The sequence below is a fragment of the Rhincodon typus genome, chromosome 37, assembly GCF_021869965.1.
Source record: "Rhincodon typus isolate 14 chromosome 37, sRhiTyp1.1, whole genome shotgun sequence".
Taxonomy (NCBI): domain Eukaryota; kingdom Metazoa; phylum Chordata; class Chondrichthyes; order Orectolobiformes; family Rhincodontidae; genus Rhincodon; species Rhincodon typus.
The window spans coordinates 12,356,678-12,383,674 of NC_063368.1; the positions used below are offsets into that span (position 1 = coordinate 12,356,678).

At 39.3% G+C, this 26,997-nt stretch overlaps 1 protein-coding gene across 6 annotated transcripts in view; it reads right to left on the bottom strand.

The window, feature by feature from the left end:
• Nucleotides 1-26,997, bottom strand: part of LOC109938367 (carnitine O-palmitoyltransferase 1, liver isoform) — a 96,435-nt gene that overhangs the window by 11,253 nt on the left and 58,185 nt on the right. For 5 of the 6 annotated variants that reach the window (XM_048617412.1, XM_048617414.1, XM_048617413.1 and 2 more), the window contains 7 exons: nt 18,305-18,500; nt 15,957-16,145; nt 9,411-9,516; nt 6,025-6,141; nt 4,526-4,690; nt 2,152-2,286; nt 1,308-1,460 (listed from right to left, as the gene is read on the bottom strand). In XM_048617412.1, the coding sequence (XP_048473369.1) occupies nt 1,308-1,460; nt 2,152-2,286; nt 4,526-4,690; nt 6,025-6,141; nt 9,411-9,516; nt 15,957-16,145; nt 18,305-18,500 (1,061 nt within the window). Of the gene's footprint in view, nt 1-1,307; nt 1,461-2,151; nt 2,287-4,525; nt 4,691-6,024; nt 6,142-9,410; nt 9,517-15,956; nt 16,146-18,304; nt 18,501-19,317; nt 19,403-26,997 lie in introns of all 6 variants that reach the window. The other variant, XM_048617417.1, reaches the window with a different exon arrangement.

Below are 26,997 nucleotides of genomic sequence, written 5' to 3' on the forward strand. Positions count from 1 at the left end.
CAAAAATATACTTTTATTGCACAAGATTCAGAATCAATCATGATAATCCAGTGATTGACAGACATTCTTCATTCTTATTGCGTTCAAATCAAAACACTTATCCTAGGCCTAGACATCTACATATTCTTTTCCAGAGTTTCAAAACAGTCAATTTGGTCATCTGTGTTGGTCCTTCCTCCCTCTCATAACTTACTGTCAAGTCAACATGTGCTAATATCTAATCATTGTTTCCCTATTTATTCCAACATCTCTTCATGGCATGTCACAACAAGAACATTTTGTAAGTTTTCTAATCACCAAAAACTACTGTATTCATTAAATGCTCAATATTTCATTGCTCAGCAGATTGGGCAGCATCTGTGGAGAGGAACAGATTCCTGTGGTGGTGATGGGATTTCGGCTGTCAGCTAGAGTCCGGTACAAGCCCAACTCAGGCACTTGATGGGCCTTCACCCGAGATCAAGGACCCTGGGGGAGGGGTGGCACCTCCCCTGTAGGACAGTCATTGGATCCCAGCCACATAAATGATGGCAGGTCAGGAACTGCGGGGGAGAAGTTTGCAGCATGGGCAGCTAGATTCGCTTCCTGTAGGTCACCCCTTGTCCTCCCATATTAATTGTCAGGTATTTGATCCTACATTCAAGTGCCTTGAAAAAGGAATCCCTTAATTCCCAGCAGTCTGCAAACAGCTGTGCATGGATTTGCTTGTGTTCCCCTATCTGTCAAGCGCTAGCCTGCCAAACAGCTAATACCACTATTGGTGATGTGAGGCTCCTTGTGCATTATCTGCCCACTTAAGAGTCTCAAATTGCGATAGAGAACAGATCACTAGGATGTCTCTCCCCATCTCATGTTGGGGGAGCACAAGATTCCACCCAAACTTTCCAAACAATTTGAGTCAACCACCTTAAATGCTAACTCCACTTCTCCAGATGCCGGCAGACCTGTCAAGTATTTCCAGCATCGTTTTTATTTCAGAATGCTAACTATTGGAGGTTTTCATTTTTATGGGCGATGATCCTTATCATTGCACTTTCCTTCATTTCATGTTTTGGATCCAATGCTGACCACCTGCAAACCGTACAAGAACATTAATTGCTCCAAGGAGTCTATTATGCTGTTCGTGTAGTCATCAGGTTGCAAGATATAGGAGTTCATTGTGACCTCTATTGTTCTCCCTCTAGCACCCCTGTTGACTGGCAATGGTGTGTTTAATAATCCATTCTGCTGTGAAATATTAATACAAAGCCTTGATTTACCAGAAACCTGCTTATTGTTTTCTAAAACTGGAGGGAACAATGTCTGACCTCTTGAAGGAATGGCGAGTTGACTCCAAGGTATTTGGACACCACGTAGAGGCAGAAGAGGTGACGATCAACACCACATCCGGTCATGGCAAGTCTGCTGATGTGCTGGTGATTTTTGGCAGCAATACGGAACAGGTGTAGACATTCATCAACCTGTGAAGAGAACATTTAAGAAATGGGAGGTGTAATGGTATTGTCACTGGACTAGTAATCCAGAGACTCAGGCCAACGTTCTGGGGCATGTTTTCAAATCCCACGATGGCAGATGGTAAGAAGTGAATTAATGAAAATCTGGAATAAAATAACTAGTCTAATGGGAAGCATGAAATTATTGTCAATTGTTAGTAAAAACCCATCTGGTTCACTAATGTCATTTAGGGAAAGAAATCCATCATCTTTACCTGGCCTAGCCTAGCCTACATGCAATTTCAGGTCCACAGCAATGTGGTTAATTCTTAACTACCTTCTGAAATGGCCCAAGCAATGCAATCAGTTCACAGGCAATTAGGTTTCTTGGTTGTGTTTCTTACCCATCCCTACCTTTGTGGATAAGTTTATAAACGTTTATGACTGCGCACACAGCAGTCCCACCTGTTCCCTCTTTATGACTGCCCAATCAATTAAAGAAACAACAAACCCCAATCACTGGCTTAACTACTTGCTAGATTACTCTCTCTCCAAGTTTAATCACACACTATCTCAATCACCAGTGGAAGCAGCCTTTCCTTATCCATACCAATGTTTGGGGCTGTAAAATTTCAATTTAATCAATAAAAGAAATTATGTTCTGGACTCTCCTCACGGGCACATTCCACACCCTTAAAGTACAAGTACCTTTCCTTACCGAAAACTTCTCACTCTCCATGGATGTCACAAAGTTGGATGACTCAACTGTGCACGAGCGTACAGTCTCAGTCCTCCCCTCACGGAACAGTCGTGTCATTGAGGATTCATAGGTCAAGCAGAATGAACCTTTATCCTGCAACCAGAAAATTGGGTAAAAAGATAAACATGCATTTATGGAGCATGTTCACAACCACTGGACTTCTGAACATACTTTAGACAATGACATTTTAAACTGTAATCACTGCAATAATGTAGGAAAGACTGCTGCCAATCTGTTTTCAGCAAACTCTTGCAATATAATGTGATAACGACCAAAAGTAACCTGTTTTTGTGATACTGAGGAATAAATGTTAGATACATGGACAAGCCCTTGAAACATTTTAACAATTAAGACTATGGGCCAAGTGTTGAAAAGTGGGATTGGTGTAGATAGGTTGTCACAGACTCAATGAGATTCGATGATGATGATTGACAGTTAACCGTACCACACGAAAATGCTATTTTCCTTTTACTCTGGCATTGCTTCCAAATTATCCTAACGAGACAAAAAATTTTGACAGAATGTCTTTTTTCAGCAATATTCTATTAGTTTTAGATGTTGCTCCCGTAAGAGGATGAGAAGGCAGTGCATCCTCCACACATCACTATTCCACCCTTCTGTTTTGAGGAGGAAAGTAAGGTTTCCAAAATAAAATATTAACTCATGGAATGTTGGCATCATTGCCGAGGCTAGTATTTATTGCCTACCACGACCTGGTAAGCCTCCTCCTTGAATATCTCCGAGTTGCTTGCTCAGCTGTTTCAAATGGCAGATTAAAAAGATTCAATCACATTGAGGGTGTAGAGTCACATGCAGGTCAAACCGGGTAAAAAGAGCATTGTTTCCTTGATTACAGGATATTAGCAATCCAGTTGTCATGGTCACCTTTACAATGTTAGCCTTTTATTCCAAATTTAATTAATTGAATATAAACTCCCCACCTGGGATCTGAACTCATCCAGAATAATTAGTCCAAGCCTAGTAATATAATCACCATGTCACTGTACCCATACTTCCTACGTATAAACCAAATGCATTGGATTACACTTTAATAAGGAGCTCACACTTGACAGCCTATTATTTTGGATTTTCTTCTGGATCAGTAATGATGGGCTTACAGCTCACCTGAGATATATCTTTTGTTCAGTGTAAAATTTTAATTCTGCCTTAGCTCCTTGCCCACTGAGGTTTTTGCCTGACTTGTTTTTTTGGTTCTCTGCGTGCCCTTTCAGCAGCATTGAAGGTAATCATGTTGCTTCCATACAATCTGAAGACTATAAGCTTTTCTTGTTGTTTGCTGGTTCTGAAAAGGATAGCTTACATGTGGTGTGTCCTCGAGGTTTGCTGTCCAGTGCAATTGAGTTAACACCTTATTAAATTGAGAAACCTTAAAAAGACAAATTTTACAGGATGTTTGATAGCCCAACATCTATCCAACCTAATCCATTCCTATAAAGAGGCTGAAGTTCTCTGCAAACTATGAGCAACAAAATGTAACACTGAAGAAGTGGAAACTTTCACTGGGAAACAATGACCAGTGCAGGTTCTAGATTTCTATAAGCCATTGGAGTAAGGCATCATGTATGGAGCCACCCAAAATCAATGCCAGGGGAACATTTTCCTGTCCAGGTTGAGAACTTTATTTCACTCTTCACACTGGACAATAACCTTCTGTTGTATTGAGACTGAGTATCCAAGTTACAGCAGATCTATTCAGTCTGTGATATGCTCAACTTTCAATAGCAAATTTTTTTTAAGCATTAACCACAAAAGATCAAGGCAAAAGAAAAACTCATTGAATGGTTTGCATCTCTACTAGCCACTTAAGAAGTTGCATTTAGCAGAACCAAATATTATGCAGTTAATTTAGGAATCACACACACTGCGTGACCTCCTCCAAAACAGTATTAGGGTTGTATCTAGAAGAGGAAGCCCCTTGTCTGTTGGCTCAGCCCCTCCTCCCCACGTTTCTGTCACTCTTTGTCTAGCAGCTCAGCAACCATCTGAGCAGTCAAACTCTAACATGAGGGGTGGTTCTGAAACACGGCAAACATTTTTTTCCTTTGCTCTGTGTAAAAGCACATTGGCTTTTCTCCTTTGTAAAATGTGTTAGGAGAAACTGAAAAATAAAACAGCAGTAATTCTGCAGCCACTACTGAACTCTGCACTTTCTACAGCCAGGAAACACCAGAACACGGACTTCGCTCAAAACCCCACCAGCAACTAAGTGACCCAGTTCAAACACTCGTGTTTGCTCATATTTCCTAATTTTACTCTATCTCAAACTCCAACCCCAAGCAAGTGGCTCCTTTGGCCTTTTTTGAGCTCTTACCCTGAAGTTGGCGAGCTGCAATGCAATCTGGATGAAGGCATCAGGACTGGTTCGGCACTTCTTAATCATACCTTTGCCAAACTTAGTGAAGGGGAATGCATAGAAATCAACATCATCAGCCAGCTTCTGCGCCACCTTCAGAGAATACATGATCACTTCTTGGCACTGAAGGAAAATGAGTTTAAAAAAAATCAGTTTTGCAAAATGAACAATGGAGCTGTTATTGGATTAAAAAGTCTACAAGTATCAAATATTATTTTCCTCTCTTCGAATGTATTAAGTCAATATACATGATCTCAGGTGTGACACTCAATTTTACCGCTTCAAATTGTTTCCACCAATGCCATCAGCAGTGTCAGACCTGTAACCATTTTAGGCTGATGGAAGTGGCAGTATTAGGTTGGATTTATCTTTCTCAAGTGGGATCTGCGAGGCTATCTTGTGGAAGGCCGCTTTAGACCCAGCAGCAAGTCTAGTCCATTTTGAGGGCCAGGCCAGCAGCTGGGCTACAAGAGTATAAGGTGAAGAGCACTTTATCATAGGAACCTGTTAGCTATTATATGTTTGAGAGAACTTGTATTGTGGTTATGAGATTGGAGGATTTTATTTCATACAACTTGTGACTGACAACCTATCAATAGGGAGAGAGAAAACAGAACACTGATTAATACAGAAGAAAATTTCAGGCTGGCCATTAACAAGAAAGAAATATTTTCGTATACAGACTGTTACTCTGACAAATGTGCTGAATTGCTTCAAGGGTAAACATATCACATGTTGCATCCGTGAGTCAAACAATCCAAAAGGTTCCAAGTCAGAGCTTCAGCATTTCCCAAGTTTGATCTCATCCTGGGGGTGCTTCTACTGATTTCTTTCCTTGGCATATTAAGACCAGAATTCCCCAATCCTATTTTTACTGATGTTTCTCTGCTGAATGGTGGATTAAAGGAATACTGGGCTCAACTATGTAGGCTCACACATGCAAAATTGTTACCTCAGTAAAAGCCTATATAAGCAGGATCCCACTTGATTGCTTATCAGTGATTTCCGCTTTAGCACTTGTGGATTCAGCAGCCTGTAGGAAGCCAGATCTTCAGAGGGGGAGGCAAAAATATAGATATAGAAAGTACAATGAAAATGAAAGCAATTTTGAAAAATTCTGTCCAGCGATATGGGAGTCACAAAGAAAGATGGCATTTACTGCTCATCTTAAGTAGTGTGTGAGGAAACGGTGGTGAGCTTTTTTTTGAACTCTACAGTCCATATGGAGAAGATATTCCCACAATGCTTTCAAAGGGGAAATCCCTGATTTTTAGCACATTGACAATAGGGAATGGTAAGTACGTGCCCAGATCAGAAAGGAGAAGTTAAAGGTAGTGTCCCCAGTGGTCCTTTAGTTTCTTTAGCAGTGGAAACTTGGGAGGCTATGCTGGAGAAAACCTGGTAAGTTTTCAATATTTGTCAATAATGTGGCAGAGGTAGAAAAGTAAATATCTCACCTCCTTTGGGATGTCCCATTGCAGTCTCTGTGGCAATAATAGAGTAGTATCTGCTTCGCCTTTACAGTTACCATCGCCATCATATCCCAGTTGGAAGCTGTCTGTGGCCAATGCATACTGTGTAACAACAAAGATGCAGAAAGAGTTACAAAAGGGAGAAAATAACAAAATCTTGGACAAAAAATATGGAATAAATATTTTACAAAAGTGTGAACTGACATTTCTGCAGAAATCATCCAGTCATTAGTAAAATATCTGGCAAATCAAAAGTTGCACTCTTGGCAGAGCCAACCAGTTCACATGATCTACACTACTTATGTGGTAAGGAGCAAATATCCACTGTTTCAAGCCCTCATGACTGAAGACGCACTGGAAACTTGGATAAGCTTAATTAGAAAAGCATGCATTCTTAACTTTCCCATCAGTGAAACCAATAAGTCTGTCCCTGTTCTGTATCAGAGGTATTTTCTTGCATTTTAAACACAATGCATGATGATACTGTTTATTCTTTTTCCAAGATAACTATCCTCAATACATTCTCGCTGTTTGAATGCAAAACCAAAGTTGCAGCTTTAGCAAAGGCCCTAAATTAAATAGAAAAGCAACCTAAGTTCATTGTTTGATTTTTTTTTGGTCCACTAATTGATTGTTTGCAAAATCTGGTTTTGAAAGGTTATATTTTTGACAGTTGTGTTAATTTCTGACATGGCACAAAGTAGAACAATTGGCAAAGAACACAGAATGGAAGGAGGGCATGTGGCACAGATCATTCCCAAAACAAAATTCAACACAATTCATTCAAAGCACAACACTGCACAACCAAGATGGAGTTCCTTTCATGCAAATGAAATGAGAACATGGCGAATGAAAGGCAACAAGATAAATAAGTGATCAATACAAACTTTATTCAACAATTTAAAAGAAAAACCGTACAGTCAGGCAACCTTTTAGAAAATAATGATTTTACACTGCAAGGACTCCATTGCACATCCACATCAAGCTCCTTATATTGAAAGATCTCTTGCCCATATTTTATTGCTGTTAAACACAGAGGAACGGAAGAATCATCTGTGGAGATAAAGAGGGAAAGGTGTTATTTCAATCAATTAAGTGGTAAATTTGGTAGAAATGCTGTAATTTACTAAGCTGCACTGATGAAAAACAAAATTAATTTATAAACAAGGGACATTTTGCCTGTGCTTCAGCCTGTAAATTGATGGTATCTCCAAGTGACTATAGTATTCTCGGGCCAGAAAACTTAAAACAAACTCTTCAATACTGCGTAGAAGCAGGCTCTAACATTAAGATTACTCAAATTACTAAATAGGTTTAATATTGTAATTAACCACAACTAACAGACATATCCCCAATGAATGTAACTTTATGACTACAGGGGCTTTATTCACCATAGGGAAAGATTTTCTCTACGCACAACCTGCAGCAAAATCGTTTACAATTTTGTTGTAGTTAACATCTACAAGAGATTCTTTCCTCTCTTTCTATTCCCTTTTCATTCTTTTTTCAATGTATCACATTTTAATTGATTATTTTTCATTCTTTACTTCTCACTTTCCCTAATTTCTGTGCCATATCATCACACTATCTGTTTTGCCTTCAGAACAACAATCAGTGTTCTTGGAAAGTGTGAAGCCTTCTGAGATGCATCAATAAAGACCTTTGCAATGCAACTTCCACTTTTCTGGTGACAGGAAACATATGCAAATAAGAGTTTCTAAACTATATTAAAAAGTTAAAAAATGACTTTACAGCTTGAAATTTATGGATTATTTTGTTATAAACTTAAATAGATCAGCTTCCAATATTTCTACAAGTAGTGCACAAATCACTACTGGTGAATAAGTTACAACATCCATAAGGATGCAAATACAATACAGTAAGGAACATGGAACAAAGGGTGCAGGAATCGTTCATTCAATATTTGAAAGCAATAATTGAAACATAGAATATTAGAGATTCATAAAATAATGAACTTACCAGAAAAGTACTGGAGAAGCATCAAGGTCCTTCTTGAATAAGATGAAATACTTCAGCCATCCTTAGGATTTATGTTTTCCTTGGGTACACAGGTGTCTTTTGTGTTGAACCAATTTTAACTAGTTATTCAACACAAACCACCCTCCTGCAAGTTTCTTCTAATGTTGAGATGAAAAATTTTGCCAGAATTTAATTTTGGCTAGAACAAACTAAACATGTCAATGACTTAAATAAGTTTGTCTTTTGACAGTTTATGCCAAGATATAAACCGGAACTATGTATAGCTGTTTGGGCATTGAATGCTACAATTAAAATGACGTGCTTTAGCTGCACATCTTTACTCCATACCATTCTGTTGTCTACGCAGGGTGAAAAAGCAAGTCATTCGCAATGGGTCAAGAGTTTAAATGCTGCCTTCAGCACTCACGCACAATTAAAGCCAGTGAATTCATTGGATTATTTTCAATAGTAAAGAAATGCTTTCACCCTGATGCCTGATATTATCGTGCAAAGTACAGCAAGCAGATTTTCATTGCCAAAATGTTCAACACCTACCTATACACCTTTTCCGTTCAAAAACTGAATGGTTCGATCCAACATTTCTAGCTTAAGAATTTTCTTCTAAATTGCTAATTGTTTTGCTAAGTCACATAATAGCCATGCAGAAGAGCATAGACAACAGTTGATGAGAAGTATAGAATTATATAGTATAATATGAGTCATTTGGCATAATATACTTTGGCTGGCCTTTCAAAGAGTCATCCACTGGCTCCATTCCCCTGTGTTTTCCTATTTTACTGCAGATATTCCCTATTCACATTCAAGTATAATTTCTTTGCAAGTTCCGATTAAATCTGCTTCAACCACACAGACAGTAAATTCCTGCATGAAAACATTCACTTCTTGTCTTTGTCTCTTTTACCAGTAATCTTAAATCTATGAACTCATTATTGCCAGTGGGACCATTTTTTGCTATTAAAAAGCCCTTCATAATTCTGAACACCTTGATTATATCTTCCCTCAACCTTCTATTTCTTTATGAGAACGACCCTGGTTTTCATCACATCTCCCAAAAACAAAAGTCCCTCATTCCTGTATCACCCTAGTAAATATCTTCAACATCTTCTCTAAAGGCTTGATAACTTTGACATAAAGGTTTTATTTCTTTCTATTTGAATTATTTTCTTAGAAAAAATTAATCAACCAACATTGGTGAAATTAGTCAGTGATAAATTATTGCAGGGTCATATTCTGGTGTACTTTTACAACTATTTAGGAATAAAGACCCAAATTGATTTTTCTTTTAAATCAGGAAACACCATTGCATATTTGGTGATGATATTGTACTTAATGGCTACAACTGAATAAGAAACAGTCAGTCAGTCTGTTACCTCCCATAGATGTCCAATGATTGGTGCATCAGCCCAGGAATGTTCTGCATTTAATCCCACTTTGCCATTTGCAAACACAATGAAAGTGAATGATTTATCAAACCATCTGGCGGGAAAGAAAACAGATAATAGGATTTATTTAAACTTGCCAAATACTGTGGCTGATGTACACACACACACAGACTTTAGGTTCCTTCCTCCTAATACAATTCCCTCCATTCCCTAATTCAAGATAGTCAAGCAACTTTATCCAAAACCTCTGCCAATATCACTGAGACCGATAGAAGGCAATATTCTGGATTGTCTTGCTTTCAAACTATCTTCTATTTTGCTTCAGCATTTTCCACGTAAATTTTATTTCAGCCTGCTGAGCTAAACACCAGACAGTTCTCCAGCTCGTGGCTGAAGCTTCTCATCAATGATAGTTAATATTATTTTGGGCTCATAAACCTAAATTCAGGAACCTATATGGGCTAACAATAGAGAGCGAAATTAAGCAAGCCAACCTTTGCTTATTGGTAGTCAAAACCTCAGTCAGAAAGTTGTTGGCTTAGGTTTCAGAGACTTAATCATATAATGTTGGCTGACATTGCAGTACAATGTTGAGGAAGTGCTAAACTCTGAGATGTGCCATCTTTTGAAGAAAACCTCATTTGCTCATTCAGATGAGTGTGAAAAATTCCATGAGACCACAGCAGTACATCAGGGTCTAATGACAACGGTCAGGTGCAATAGGAGCCCCAATCCAATTCAAGTTCATGGGGGAAGAGTGTTGGGGTTGGGCTGTGTTCAGGTACAAGAGTGCGAGCTTGCTGTCAGAGGCAGGGTCCAGGCCAGAAGCAGAACACAGCCTGTCCTGTTCCCTGTATGGCACAATTTGAAGAGGAGCTGCAGGGTTTTCAAGCATCTGGGTCAATGTTTATTCCTAGAAATTGTTTATTAAAATAATTATTTTATACAACCCGTTGCTGGCAGAAGGATTTTGCTCTGTACAAATTGGCCGCAATGTTTCCAACATTACAGCAACGACTACACTTCAGTAATACTTAATTGGCTGTGAAGCACTTTGGGATGTCCTTAAATTGTGAAGACATTAAATAAATACAAGTCTGTCTGCCTCCTTCTGTGGTTAGGTGAGACGAAGTTTAGACTTTAAAGGGTGACAAAGAATTTAGCAGTGTGGGGCTGGAGATGAGAGAAGGTATATTGAACCAAAACTTAATTAGTATAAGAACAGCATTAAAGAAGCAGCCACTGGGAGGAGTCGGAAGGCCGACGTTTCGGGCCTAGACCCTTCTTCTGAAGAAGGGTCTAGGCCCGAAACGTCAGCCTTCCTGCTCCTCTGATGCTGCTTGGCCTGCTGTGTTCATCCAGCTCTACACCTGGTTATCTCAGATTCTCCAGCATCTGCAGTTCCTGCTATCACTGCTATCAGCTTTATAGTGATTCATCGAAGAAATAACACTAAGGCCACTTTTGGAAGTTGCAGAGATTTTCCTTGAGCTTAGCTAAGAAAGGTAGTAAACAAATTTCTGTCTGTATGTTGAACTCAGCAGATAGGAAAGATATTAAGTGAATATTTAGCATCAATTTTTACAGTGGGGAAAGAAATTGAGTCTAGAGAACTCGGAAATAAATGCTGATATTTTGGAAACAGTTAACATTCACAATGCAGAAGAGGAAGTGCTGAAGATCTTAGAAAATATAAAGGTGGACAAATCTCCAAGACCTAATCTAGTACATTCCAGGACTTTGTGAAAAAGTTAAGGAAGACATTGCAAGGTCCCTTGCAGAAATATTTGTATCACCTACAACAATGAGTGAGGTGCAAGTGACTGGAGAGTGGCAAATGTTGTGCCTTTGCTTAAGAAGGGATGCAAGGAGAAGCCTAGGAACTATCAACGTGTGAGTCTGATTTTGGTGGTGGCTAAGTTTTTGAAAGTGATTCTGAAAGATAGGATTTATATGCATTTGGGTAGGTAAGGAATGATTAGGGATATTCAGCTCGGTTTTGTGAGAAAGAAATAGTGTCTCACAAACTTGATTGAGTGTTTTGCGGAAGTAACCAAGAAGATTGATGACAGCAGAGCGGAAGACATTGTTTACTCGGACTTTAGTTAAAGTCTTAAAGGTTCCACATGGTAGTCTAATTAGTAAAGTTAGATCACATGGTATTCAAGGTGAGCTTGCCAACTGGATACAAGATTGTCTTAACAACAGGAGACAGCATGATGGTGAATGGTTGTTTTTTGGACTGGAGACCTGTAACCAGTGGAGTTCCGCAGGGATCAGCGCTGGGTCCACTTTTGTTTGTCATTTTATATAAATGATTTAGATGAGAATATAGAAAGTGTGGTAAGTTAGTTTGCGGATGACACCAAGATTGGCAGCATAGTGGACAGCAAAGAAGGTTATCTAAGATTACAAAGAGATCTTGTCTAATTTGGATAAATGCAAGGTGTTACATTTTGGTAAAACAAATAAAGACATGGCTTACACATTTAAAGGTAGGGCTTCGGGTAGTGTTATAGAACAGACACACATAGGGGTTCAGGTACATAATTCTTTGAAGTTTGCACCACATGGATAAGATAGTGAAGGAGGCATTTAGCATGCTCGCTTTCACTGTTCAGACCTGTGAATATAGGAATTGGGACGTTATGGTTGAGGTTGCGCAGAACATTGCTGAGGCCTATTCTGAAGTACTGTGTCCAGTTCTGATCATCCTGTTATAGGAAGATTATTAAGCTGGAGAGGGTTCCGAAGAGATTTACCAGGTTGTTGCCGGGATTGGAGGTTTTGAGTTATAAGGAGAGGCTGAGACTTTTTACACTGGAGCATTGAATGTGGAGGAGTGACCTTATAAGGTTAATAAAATAATGAGGGTATAGATAAGGTGAAATGTCCCTAGTGTGGGGGACATTTTTAAGGTGAGAGGCAAAAGATTTAAAAAAAAAGACATAAGAAGCAATTTTTTTTGGCACGGAGAATGGTTTGTGTGTGGAGTGAACTTCCACAGAAAATGGTGGATGCAGCTAGTTACAATGCTTATAAGACAGTTGGACAAGTTCGTGAATAGGAAAGGTTTGGAGGGATATAAGGCAAACACAGGCAAGTTTAGTTTGGGAACATGTTCAGCTTGGACTGAAGGGTCTGTTTCCATATTCTATTCTGTGTCTCCATAAATTTGAGGCACCAATGTAGAAAGCGGTTAATGGGATTTGAAGAGTATGAAATAAGAACTGGTTTGAAGGCTAATAATTAGTGCATTGCATTTTATGGAAGTCACAGGCTCTAACTCAACATTACAGAAACTGCATGTGCCATGACTGTGCAACATGAAGGAATTTGATGACAGCAGATTGAAATTATCAGCAAAAAGAGGTTAAGCTCAGATGATGATTTGAGGTGGTCACTGATGGGAGCAAATAACACAGCAGTCTTGGCAACAGCCTAAGCAAATGGAAAAAGAAAGGTGAGAAATGAACCACTGCAAGACAGAAATACCAAGAATGAAATAGGCAGCTCAGACACAACTCTGATGTTAAAGAAATGAAATTACAATAGGCAGTACCTTATCAAAAGTTTTAGAAACAATCAGATATTTAACATGGGCAGGATCAGCAGTGCATCAACATACAGGAATCACTCTTCTGACCAGCTTAAGTCAGAACTTTCAAAGTGATGGGTAATGAGAGTCAACAGCAGCTTCTATTACTTTAGAAAACGGTGATGGAATAAATAGGTTAACAGTTCAAAGTGGAAAAGTGCAAAATATTAGAAAAGAAAAACTAAAGCTCAAAGAATAAAATGACAGATATACCAAGAAACAAGAAAAGCTTCTTCCCGATGTAATTACATTTGCTACTTTGTCTTAAAATGAACTTTTTTGTTGAGACCATCACTATTTTTCTTTTATTTTTCTCATTTATGATTTGGAACAGAGTTGAAGTTGAGAATTGAACTTTGAACAGTAGCTTGTTTTAAAAAAATAAAAAGGACTGGCGTTTGCCATCGGAAACTGGCTTGGAAAGAGAATACAGGTTAACTGCTGCTCTAAGAACACAGTACACGATTCGGCACTGAGATGCATAGGGACTTCAGCAAGGCATTCAACAAGGTTCTGATAGGAGACTAGTTAGCAAGGTTAGATCATATGGAATCCATGGAGAGCTAGCCATTTGGATACAAAATTGGTTTGAAGGCAGGAGACAGGGTGGACGGTTGTTTCTCGAACTGGAGGCCTGTGACCAGCAGTGTGCCGCAAGGATCGGTGCTGAGTCCACTGCTTTTTGTCATTTATATAAATGACTTGGATGTGAATACAGGAAGAACGGTTAGTAAATTTGCAGATGATACCAAAATTGGGGGTGTAGTGGACAGCCAAGGTTACCTCAGAACACAATGGGACCTTGATCAGATGGGCAGCAGATGGAGTTTAATTTAGATAAATGTGAGGAGTTGCATTTTGGAGAGGCAAATCAGGGTTGGACGCATATACTTACTAGTAGGGTCCTGGGGAGTGTTGCTGAACAAAAAAACCTTGGGGTACAAGTTCATAGTTCCTTGAAGGTGAAGTCACAGGTGGACAAGGTAGTGAAGGTGGCATTTGGTACACTTGCCTTTATTGGTCAGCGTATTGGGTTTAGGAGTTGGGATATCATGTTGTGGCTGTACAGAACATTGGTTAGGCAACTTTTAAGATTCAATTCTGGACTCCCTGCTGTAGGAGAGATGTTGTTAAATTTGGAAGGGTGCAGAAAAAGGTTTACAAGGATGTTCCCAGGCTTGGAGGATTTGTGCTATAGGGAGAGGCTGAATAGGCTGGGGCTATTTTCCCTGGAGTGTCGGAAGCTGAGAGTTGAACTTAGAGGTTTATAAAATCATGGTGGGCATGGATAGGGTGAAGTGCCAAGGTCTTTTTTCCAGAGTATCTAAGTAGCAATTTGTTCATGCAGAGGATACTGCATGTATGGAATGAGGCACCAGAGTAAGCAGTGGAGGCTGGTACAATTATAACATTTAAAATCATGAGAGGTATAGACAGGGTGGATAGCAAGAAGCTTTTTCCCCCAGAGTGGGGGACTCAATTACTAGGGGTCACAATTTCAAGGTGAGGGGGGAAAAGTTTAAGGGAGATATGCGTGGAAAGTTCTTTACGCAGAGGGTGGTGAGTGCCTGGAACACGTTGCCAGCGGAGGTGGTAGAGGCGGGCACGATAGCATCATTTAAGATGTATCTAGACAGATACATGAATGGGCTGGGACCAGAGGGATACAGATCCTTGGAAAATAGGTGACAGGTTTAGATAAAGGATCTGGATCGGCACAGACTTGGAGGGCCGAAGGGCCTGTTCCTGTGCTGTAATTTTCTTTGTTCTCTGTTCTAAAAGGCATCCAGATGGATACATGGAAGGAAGGGTTTAGAGGGATATGGGCCAAATGCTGGCAAATGGGACTAGATTAATTTAGAATATCTGGTATAAACCACACGAATTAGAGCAAAGGGTCTGTTTCCATGCTGTCCAACTCTATGCCTATGTTGCTATACTCAGGAAATGGCAGCTGGTCGGATTTTGAACTGGTCGATCTTGGGAGTGCCAGTGCTGGCCGGCCAACCATGGAGAATATTGACATAGAAAAAGAAAACAAAAAGACTGAATTAGATCTGACTAGGCTTTGGGTAAGGAGGCAGTTTTGCTGCGGGAGGTGCTGAAATGTGTTGGTTTTTGACATTGGTTTCTCTAGTTATTTTCCAGTTATCAATTTGTTGAAAGTTCTGAGAAAAGAATTCCAGTTTTCAGAAATAAGTAGAGGTCTCCAAAAGTTGTTTGCATTGACCAATGACTTCAGAATTCAAGCAAAATATACAGTCCTATATGCCGGTAATACAACCCATCAACAAAGGATTTCATGAAATCTAGGTTTTTATCACTGAAGTAGTTATTGAACTGGCAAACTCGCATCCTTGTGAAAAAAAAAAATTCCTTAACTGTGTTTGTCTGTCAGAGTGAGAGTAGAGGGCTTGTGATCAAATTGGATTGGGCTTAGGTCATACATAATAATTAGAATGCCTTACTGTTCTTTTGTGTTCTTTTAATTTTTAATAATAAATCGTTCATTTTGGTTTGTTAGAAATTGAGTGTTCAAGATCTGCTATTCATATAGTCTGGTCAGAAACAATTGAGGGTCATTGAATGTTTTAATTTCACTGTTGTGAATCCAGTGATAGTGAGGCTGATGTGGTTTAGCTTGCTACCCCTGTGTCTTGACACCTATGCACTATTTTAGTAAGCAGTATAGAGCCATCATTTTCTTCATCACAGTACTCATCAAGCAGAAACATTCATATCTGTAATCTTTGTAATTCTCTACCTCAGAGGACTGTGGGTGCTCGGTCATTGAATGTATTGAAGACTGAAATTGACATGTTTTTGGAATCTGAGGGAATCTTACTGAATGATGGTGCAGGCTCAGGGGCTACATGCTCCTATTTCTATATATTCTTATGTTTTGCTGTAGATTGACCTATAACATAAATACTTGCCTGTCATAGCACTTGCCATGCAACAGTGACTTGGCATATTCATCCAGTGATTTCACCTGGTTATCCACATATAGATCATATTTAGTATCATCCAAAGTGACAAAAAATGCTGCTTTCTCCACACTTTCCAGTGAAGTCTTGTTCTTCCCAGAGCTGAAGTATGTTTTCCGAGCCTTAGCCCAGGGAATTCTGCTCAGCAACACAACACAAATCAAAAAAAAAAAATCAATACTCTTCCAACTTAATTTCTTTGCTTCCAAGGCACAAACTAATGATAATTCCAGTCTGTATATGTAGACAATCCTCCAGCATACTGGGTTCAATCATTTTTATTTCATGCACGAACCAGGTTATTGACTGTGATGGAATGGAACTTTAAAAATGGCAGGTGGGAACTGGCTGCAGATGACCAGCCTAATTTCCAACACATTCCTATTTCTAGTCTGAGGGAAGGGGGCAAGGTGTGAATCACCCAGGTGGAAAACCCAAAAGGGTAATTTGAACTTAATGCTGAGTTCAAACAGACCACTAGCAGTCTTACAAGGGCTTTAATCTGTCGCTTGGTTATGAATAAAACAGACTGGAGCTGTCATTTAGGAGTTAATTTAACATGCCCTGCTAGGCTGCTTTGATTGAGAGGCCATGTGGTGAATAACAGGGGTAAACAAACAACCCATGACCATCTAATCCTGTAGTTTCAGTAGAGTTCTTTGCTGCCATTTCCAATGGGCTGTCATTACAACTGAGGTAAATACGAATGCTTGACCGAGTTTCAAAAGCACTTACCTCAGATGGAGAGTGTTTATAGGTAAGGATGTCAAGTTCCTATTTTGATTAACCATTTAAAACAGTTATTAAAGGTCTAATTGCCATTCATGTAGTTGTTGAATATTTATTTGTTGAAAAAGAGATAGGATTTACAATCTTTGGATTGGTTTCATGACGATTTGTTTCAGGATCAAGTGCATATGATTGATAACTATTATATTGTTAGAACATTAATTTTTTTCCTCTCCACTTGGATCTTGAGGTCTGTTCATAGAGGTTACTAGGTCAGTGGTTATGAAAGTGGAAATGGGGACTATGTGGGAGCAATAGGCTATGAGTTGACATGGTGGTTCGGAGGATGGATGAGGTGAGGGCTAAAGAGTCTAACAGCTTCTAAAATAACTCGGATGAAGTCTCGAAAGAACTGAGGCAAGCCTTCTAAGCAGTGTACGTGGCCACCTAACACGTACAATCTGCTCCTAGGGTCAGTTTGCCTGAATCTATCATCCACCATGTACTTTCCCTGAACCCACCAAAATAGAGTGAAAAAATTTGGTGCGATGATCGAGTTGGGTCTGCTAAGTCTGGAAGTTCTCCAACCAAGTTACGGCCCAGTAACGAAAACCCTGCATGGCATACACAACTGTGAGATGCTAATAAGATGATTATGGTCCTAATCCCCACTCTTTTCATTGTAAATTAGCCCATTGAACAATGTTCAGAAGGTCTAACTCTGGCAGGATTCAATCTCTTTCTAACCTTGAAGCACTGAGGTCAACTACATTATATCGCATCCACCCGATCAAGACCTACTAAATTGGCACAGAATGCAAACAAATAAACTTTTCCAACTGATGTGATTCCAAGTCACATAATTTTAACTTTCATACTCCTGCTGTTCTTTTTCGACCCATGAAATACATGGTTAGTACTGTGGTGGACACAGGATGAGGGTCCAAAGGAAAACAGTAAAACGCAGAAAAGAATGTACTAGCTACAGTGTGGAAGCGCCCACAGTTCCTTGTGGTGCTTAATCAATATCAGCTATGAAATCTGGGAAGGAGGAGCTTGCAATTCCAATGAGGACTAAGAACAGTCTAAGAAACAGGTGCCTGTTTAGTTGTCCTGGGATAAGAAAATGCAGTGGTACCTTTGAAGTTACAGGAAAGCTACCCCAAGCACAGAATAAATCCATTCAAAAAATTTGAATAGCATAAAAGGAAAACAAAGTGAAATTGCAAGAAAATAATAAACTTTTTTTTTGCACCAAACTGTATGATGGTAATGGGTAGGGAAGAATCAAAACCACAGCTGAAGTGGAAGGTACTGAGTTAAAAGGAAGGAGGGAATAAGAAAGGAAGCTCTGGAAGACAGAGGTAAAGAGCTACCTGGTTGGAATATAAATAAGCTGTTGATGTTGTTCCCCCTCAGATGAACAGCCTTCAGGCTCTCACTGCGCAGTTGGATGATAGACTAGATTTTTGCCAGCCCCCAGTCAACTGTATTTCAAGATAAGTGCCTCCAGACAATGGGGATAGAACTTTCTGCAGAAAACAAAAGCAAAAAGACAAAGCTCTCACCTGTTTCCTGCAGTCAATGCAGCCAGATACTTTTCCCCAGGCTGAGGTGAAGAATTCTCATCTAAAATGTACTGGAATTGGATCTGTAGCTCACATGGATTCAGAAGGCGCCCGCCTTGATATACCCAAACTTTAAAATAACGACCCTTGTGATAGACCACAATGTGCTTACTGTCCACACGGTGTTGTATAAAGTCTGTAAATTCAAGAGAGGTGCACAGTAAATCTAGCATGTTTCATTTTAAACGAAAACATCAAGTTAACAAAGGAGGGAAGGCACAGGATTGCAACTTTCCGTTCAAAGTACTGTCCTATAGTGACTGCCTCCAGATCAAACTCCCTGGGACATTAAAATCAACGAAAGTGCTCAGAGATCCTCTTATGCAACTACTCCAGCAACCTACATTACTGGAGCAGTCTGCCATGAGAGGAGCCCCAAAGTGACAGGTATTGAGAATCCAATAAATGCATTACAGTGGGAAAGAGCTTTCTCTTTTAAGAGAGGAAGAACTGTAAATTTGTACAGCAAATACCCACCTAACCCTCCTTCAGCCAGGAGGCTTATGACATTTTGTGGCAGATGAAACCATTGAGCTTTGCCAGCAAAACTAAAAGATCTCCACTTTGAAATCATTAGCATTCTGTCATCAAGTAGGAATCAGTGGTACTCAGATACTTCAGTTTTTAGACAAGCTGCAGCAGGTATCCTTACCAGCAACAATGAGATGCTCCTGGATCCAGGCACTTTCCAACAATATGCAGCCTTTATAAGTGATCTTTACAGTAAGATTAAAAGGACCTCCTTTCTTAGCAGGCTGCGAGATTAACTCTTCCAATAGGCCTCTGTCTCAGGCTCTCAAGCCATCCTTTTAGATTGTAACTTGCAGCTGAATTGAGAGGGTCTCGACTCCAGTTGTTCATCACAGCCTGCTGAGTCTCTGAGAGCCCAGTATAATCACAGCACAACATTTATCAGCTAAAATTCCCAGCTGCAGAAAAGAATTGCTTCATACCTGACTCTACACCTGGAATGCGGGATGTATTGAATATATTCTCATATTGATTAGAACACATGGGGACAACACCTCGAATCAATAGCTGAAGAGAGGCAGAAAAACAGGAAAGAATAACACGTGGACATGCAAAGAAATTGCAAGCAACACATCTATAATACAGGAGAGAAAGAGGGGAGAAAACCACTAACTTAGATTCCTCCACTTGTAGGAACATAAATACAGACAATAAACACATCACAACTCTGGTCATTCGAGGTACCAGGGAAATGTGTCCTGGTGGTGAACCTAAAAAAAATGGGTTATGTGGAGGAACAAATTTGAAAATGGGAGATGGGAAACTAAAATGCAAGCAGATAGGAGTTCTTCTTCTCTTGCAACAAGATCAAAGATGTTGGCAAAGACCAAGTTGATAAATTTGCTACAAACTAATGAACAGAAGAAACCTTTTGAACTGGTCCTCTTCATAACATGGTACAAATTCAGGCAAAGATGACCATGGTCTGATTTCAGAATCCATTTTGTCGAACTTAATTTTATTGCTTGATTCAGAATGAGAAAATTTAGTCCAAATTGACAGTGAAAGGTTTACTGAGTATTTTCATTAAGCAATCAAAAGAATTTTGTAGCAGAGCACTGCAGGATGGCAGGACATTTTCCAACCCTGTGCATCCAGCAACAAACATTCACTGTCTCAAGTATGGTGCAGGTTGCCTGGAGCATAAATATTCAGCAACCGCTCTATACATCACCTCAAATTTTACAAGGAAGCCCTCTACACAATCACATGAACTTTACTTTTTAATATCACCAATGCTTATGGTTTATTTGGATTATATTGTCATTTTTAACAGTAAATGATAGGCTAACATTTACCAATAGCTCTGAATTGAGCATCAGTTTCCCAAATGATGGAAGCTAAAATGAGCCAGTGCACCACATTGTTCCACTCTGACCATTCCTTCCAGATGTGGGGATAAAATGAAAGAGTGCAGATGATGGAACACAAAAAGGAGCCCATCAAATCTTGAACAAAAGTGATAATTTTGAACTATCAGGTCGGACAGACTTAAAAAGGTCCAGCAGATAGTCTCCACTCAAAGTGTCAAACAGAGGAACAATTTAAAGAGTTTGGAAAACTCAGGATTAAGATTTTTCTATCAGTACGATTGCATTGAAAATGAATGGGTTAAAGTAGCCATTAGAAAATTAATAATTAATAAAATATTAAAAATAAAAACTTATCACATACACATACACTCCCTTACATACATTTTCTCTCACTCAGATTGGTAGTTTTGGACAACAGTTTCAGAATTGATCGTGATCAGATTATTTACAAACTAGATTGAAACGTTGTTGTCTGGTATGGCTGCTTAGTCAACAAAGCTCCAGTGAAAACTGAAGTGTCAGCACCCCAATTAATCCAAGCATCAGACCAGGAGATACGCTACACAGTGGGCCATTAAAAATTTGAGAATATTTATGAGTAAAAGCTTGGTCTTGTCACTTATTAAGCCAACATGGTGCAAACCTTATGGTAGAAAAATTAATTTCTCCCCCAAGTCTGTACTGGTAACAGGGTAGGATGACCTCGAGAAGACCTACTGCTCTGATGGTTCAATGATCATTTTAGTAGATAGGGAGAAAAAAAAACACAACTTCAAGCTACAGGAAAGCATTTCAAAGGAAATATATAATAGAAAACTTCACTCATACAAATTATTCAACAAAAAAAAGCTGAAGTAGAGAACTTGAGGAACAGGTTCCACCAAGGCACAAACAGGATCCAAAGACACAGTGAAAATGCTGCTGTGAGAAGCATGAAGAGAGCATTAAACACCCAGGCATGTCACACAATGCGGGAATTCAGCAGTGACTGGCTAACCCTGAAAAGTGCAGATAAGTCTCAACGAGGATTTTTTTTTTGTAATTGTTCTTTAAAACTCTGTTACTGAATGACAGTGAGTTGATTTGCTTTTCTGGTTGCCCTGCTGGCCATTTGTACTGGACAATGTAGTCTGAAGCCCAGACAGGTTAATAACAAAATAGGCGTGAGGAACTGAACATATATATTCTTCAAGAGTCTGGTTGTGATGACTGTTTATGCCTCAATCTTCCAATGCATGGAATCAACCCAAGTTAAACTTGGTGGCCTTTGCCAATATCACGAACAAACGGAGAATGGTCACAAACCATTCACAAGACAATTAGACATTTGTGCACTCGGGTATGCAGCAGAATATCAATACTGAAGTGGCCAGATAACACTTACGAATGTCCCATTAAGTATATTAATGCTCACCATATCACACTGGATGATGGCTTTGTTATCCAGAAAACAGGAATTAGGAGCTATTCAGTGATATGAATATTCTTCACCATTCAATAAGGTCATGCAGATCCAATTGTGGCATCAATCTTTCTTACTTGACTATCACAATCCTCACCCCACCCCAGAAACCTAGATTCCCTAAATCAATCAAAAAGTTATCCAATTCAACCTTGAATATATTCAATAACCCAACCTGCTCTGCTCCCTGGAGTAGATAATCCCACAGATTAACAGGCTTCTGGTAGAAAAAAGGAATTCTCGTCATCTCAGTTTTACGTGGAAAACCTCTAACTTTTAAATTAAATTAACATCAGCAGGCTTCAGCATGCTTCTCTCTTGGTGCTGTGGTCTCAGGGACAGTTTTGGCAGAGGCAACATTCTGGGTCCTATCAGCAGCGGCAGGAGGTGCTTCATCGCACTTTCTCCTTGTTTTGCATCCTCAGGGAATGGTTTGGCGGCTGCGGACTGTGAAGGCATCCCATTGCCACTCAGAAAATCAAAAAATAACAAGTGAAGTTTGTCCTAATTTTGAATGATTTATTTCATTTTATAACTTAGGTAATTAAAATAGCACCAGCTTACAGCAATTTATACACATTTTACCATATTTTCATAAATATATGTAGCAATAAATTACTATTAAATTGGGACCACTACTTTTGGGCCAGCCTCCCACATGGGGAAACATTCTCTCAGCATCCATCCTGTCCCCTCGAGATGGTATATATTTGAAAAAGCTTATACTTCAAAATTCCAATAAAAATCGGCCCAAATTGCTCGACCTGTACTCAAAATCTAACCTTTATCTCAGGAATCAGTAAACCTCATACAAGCTGTTTTTCATGCTATTATATCTCTCATTAAGAAACCAAAACTGTACAGAATACTCCAACTGCAGACGCACTAAAACACTGTATAACTTTAGCAACATTTCCCTACTTTTATACTTGATTCCCTTTGCAGTTAAACACTAACATTCCATTTGCTTTCCTAATCAATTGATACCTGCATATTAACATGTGGTGATTCACATACCAGAACACCTGAATCAATTGAAGGGTTTAAAGTTCAACATCTACTTACTTCTACAATCCCAACAGTGTTTAAGCCTAGATAGGCTCAATGCAAAAACGCATACTTAACCTCCGGGCAAGAAACACCAGATGTAAGATTAAGTCCATTTCCTCATCAGATATTTGATGGGATATCTGTCCCCAGGACAACAGAAAAATCCATTGCAAAAAAACTTGCAACATGTCAGCCATTTTAATGTCACAAATGCAAGACTGCAACACTGCCAAACAATGTTCCAACTTATTTTCTGTGTCATGTGGGACCAGTTTTGTTGCTCAGCAGGGAACTTAGAAAAGTTCAAGGTCATAAGGTAGAAGCAAAACCATTCTATGAAAAGGAAGTCTTGTTTCAATTAACTGGAGGTCTTTGAGGAAGCAACATGTACTCTAAACAAAGGGAAATGTTGGATGTACTGTATTTAGATTTTCAGAAGCCATTTGATATGTTGTCATATAAAAAAATTTTTGTGAAAAGTTCATGGTACAGGAGGTAGCATAATGGAATAGATTAAAGATGGGTAAGCCAGAAAGAAACAGTGGGCATAAACAATTGTTTTTGGAGTTGGTAAGATATAATGAGAGGTGTGCCACAGGGTTCAGTGCTGGAATCTGAACAATTTACAGTTTATATAAATCATTTGATAGAACAAACCGAAAATATGGTTACTAACTTTACAGATGACAAAAGACAAAAAGGAAAGTGAGCTGTGAGACAAATAAAAAGAGGTTACAAAGTGATACAGGTTGGCTAATTGAGTGGGCAAAGATCTGGCAAATAATCTGAGGGCAAACTGACAGGAATATAAAAGCTGGCTATAAAAGCTTCTTTAAATACACAAAAAGGAAGAGGGAGGTCAAAGTGAACATAGGTATTTAAAATAATATCTGGAGATATGGTTATGACGAACAAAGAAATGGCAAGGGAGTTGAATAGATATTTTGCATCAGTTGTTACAGTGGAAGATACTTCAAACATCCAATTAATATTAACGATGACGGGGGAGGAATTAAGTACTATCACGAAAGAGAGTATTAACCAAACCAATGTGGATAAAGGCAGGTAAATCTCCTGGCCCTGTTGGCCTGCATCCTAGGCTGCTTAAAGAAGTAACTACTGAGGTAATGGATGCATTGGTGGTTAATTTTCCAAATATCCTTGGATTGTGGACAAGTAATGAAGTTTTGGAAAACTATCCATGTTACGTCTCTCTTTAAAGAGAGATGGATGCAAAACGCGGGTAACTATAGGCCAATTAGCCTAACATATCAGTGGAAAAAAAATTGGAATAAATTATTAAGGATGTACTGACAGCACTTTTGGAAAATAAATCTCATCAGGCAGAATCAATATGGCTTTATGAAAGGGAAATAGTCTATTTTATTATACTTTTTTGAGGAAGTCTCAAACAGAGTGGATAGAGGGGAACCAGATGGTGTATTGTATTTGCGCTTCCAGAAGATGTTCAACAAGTACCTCACAAAAGGTTAAGGCATAAGATAAAAGACCATGGTGTTGAGGGTGATATATTGGCATGGATAGAGAATTTGCTAATAGGCAGGAAACAGTACGTAGGGGATACAGAGGTCTTTTTCAGGTTGGTGACCTGTAACCAGATAGATTCTACAAGGATCGATGCTGGGACCGCAAATGTTTACAACAATATATTAAGGCACGGAAGGAAGCAAATATACTGTAGCCAAATTTGCAGATGACAGAAAGAGGTGGAAATACAAACTGCAAGAGGCTTACAAACAGTTTAGAGAGATGTACTGATGGGTTAAGTAAGTGGACAAAAAAGTTACAAAATGGAGAATGAGGTGGAAAAAACTTTGAAACTTTGGAAGTGAGAACAAAAGAACAGATTATTATTTAAATAGAGAAAAATTGCAAAAAGCTACAAAATATAGGGATTTGGGGGCACAAAACAGAAAGCTAGCACATAGATGCAGCAGGTAATCAGAAAAGAATGGTGACCTGTATTTCAAAGGGTTTAGAGCACAACAGTTGGGGATTCTTACTGCAATTGTACAAAGTGCTGATGGGGCCACATCAAGAGTAGTGCGCGGTTTGGTCCCCTTGCCTAAGGGTAGATACTATTTCATTGCAGGCAGTTCAGAGAATATTCATTAGGATGAAGCCCAGCATAGAGGGTTTATCTCAAAACAAAGGCTAAACAGGTTAGGATTCTACTCATTGGAGTTTAGAAGAACGAGAGGTGATCTCATTGAAACATACAGAAATCTTAAGGGACCTGACAGAGTGAGGGTGTAGTCTCAGGATAAGGAGGTACCAATTTAAGACAGAGATAAGCAAAACTTTCTTCGGAGGGTTGAGTGTTTTTGAAACTTCCTGCCTCAGAGAGCTTGGAGACATAGTCCTTGTCTATATTTAAGGCTGAGATAGATAGATTCTTGATCAGTAGGGGAATCAAGGGTTACAGGGAAAAAGCAGGAAAGTGAACATGAGGAATGGCAGATCAGTCATGATCCTACTGAATGGTGAAGCAGGGTCTGGGGCAGGTTTAAGAGAGGTGGCAAACAATATTCCTCTTCCTATTTTTATGGTCTTGAGGAGTATGTGGTGGGAAAATGTGCATATTGGCAGGAAGAATTAAAAAAAAACTAAATTGTGAATGTGACAAGACTGTGCCTTTAAGAGAGGTGTTCTGTGCTGTTTCTCTTGCAGAGGGGTGTTGACACAGTGGTTCCGAAATGTCTCCTTCAGACAGGCAGCTGGTGAACAGTTTTTGCATTCTCCCTGTATGGTTTTATGTGAAGAATCAAGAGTGGGCAGGGTCAGGGCTCCCGCAGATCCTGGAAGACTTTCAGCTTTGCTTTCAGTTAGTTTCTGCTGGCTGCTAAAGCTAAAATCTCGAGTTCCTGGCTACTAGAGTCTTAGATGGCAAGGCTTCCTCTCAAAAATCAAAAGGGGCAAACTGTTACTTTGCTCCGCACATGAAAATTATAACTGTTTTGCTGAATTGCATTTTTGTTAATGGGGGTGTTTGAGATTCTGTCTATATCGGAATAGTTGATGATTAGTGGTTAAATATATTAGCTTGTTAGATATTTCAATAAAGTCATGTGAAACCTTTTTGTATTTTAACTGTGTTGTAAGAATAAAGTGCTTTTTTGCTTAAAGCCTAGTGGTGGATCAATCAAATCGCATCTGGAACACAGCATTTTACCCTTGCCTTTCATATTTATTTAAAGTTAGTTTACAATACTTTCAGAGGTGAGGTCTTGTCCATGACAGGAAAGATTGCAGAGCTTTGAGGTTCAAAGGAATCTGGGTGTCCTAATACATTAATTGGAAAAGATTAGCATGCAGGCACAGCCAGTAACTAGGAAAGCTAATGGAATGCTATTGTTTATTGCGAGGAATATTGAATACATAAGTAGGAAGGTTATGCTTCAGTTATACAAGGCATTGGTGAGACCACATCTGGAGTACTGTGTAGAGCATTGGTCTCCCTAACTAAGGAAGGGTGTAAACGTGTTGAAAGTAGCTTAGTGATTTATTAAACTAATATCTGAAATAGGGAGGTTGTTTACTGAGGAAAGGTTGGGCAAGCTAGGCCTCTATCAACTGCAGTTTAGAAGAATAAGAAGCAACTTGCTTAAACACACAAGATCCTGAGTGGTTTTAACAGGGTGCACCTGGAAAGGATATGGGACAATCTAGAACTGGGGTCACTATTCCAAATTTGGGAGTTGCTCATTTAAAACAGAGATAAAGATAACTTCATCCCACACCCCACACCCTCCCCTCCCATGGAGGGTCTGAGTCTTTGGGACACTGTCAAAAAAAGTGAAATCAGAGTCTTTTAGTATTTCGAAGGCAAAGGAAGATAGATTCTTGATAAGCAAGGTGGTGAAAAGTGATCAGGTGGGAATGTGGAGTTCAGATCAGCCAAGATCTTAGTGAATGGATCAGCAGGCTCAAGAGGCCTACACCTGCTCCTAATTTGCATATTCATATCACACTCATTACAAATTCGCAATTTAAGACATACATGATGATCCATCAGATGTTGGGCGGATGGGGAAAACTGGGACTCTGTTCTGGGAAAGTGTTGGTGACTGCTTAGCACCCATTTGTAAGAAGTCTGTAACTAGTACTTCATCATATTGTAATGCAAATCCACTGTTCTGTAGCATAATCAACTCAAGGTCTGATTGATAGTTCACTTGTACTGCAAAACAAACTCTACAATGATTAACCATTAGTGTTAGGAAGGCAGCTGTTGAATCGCGAATTGTGTGACATAT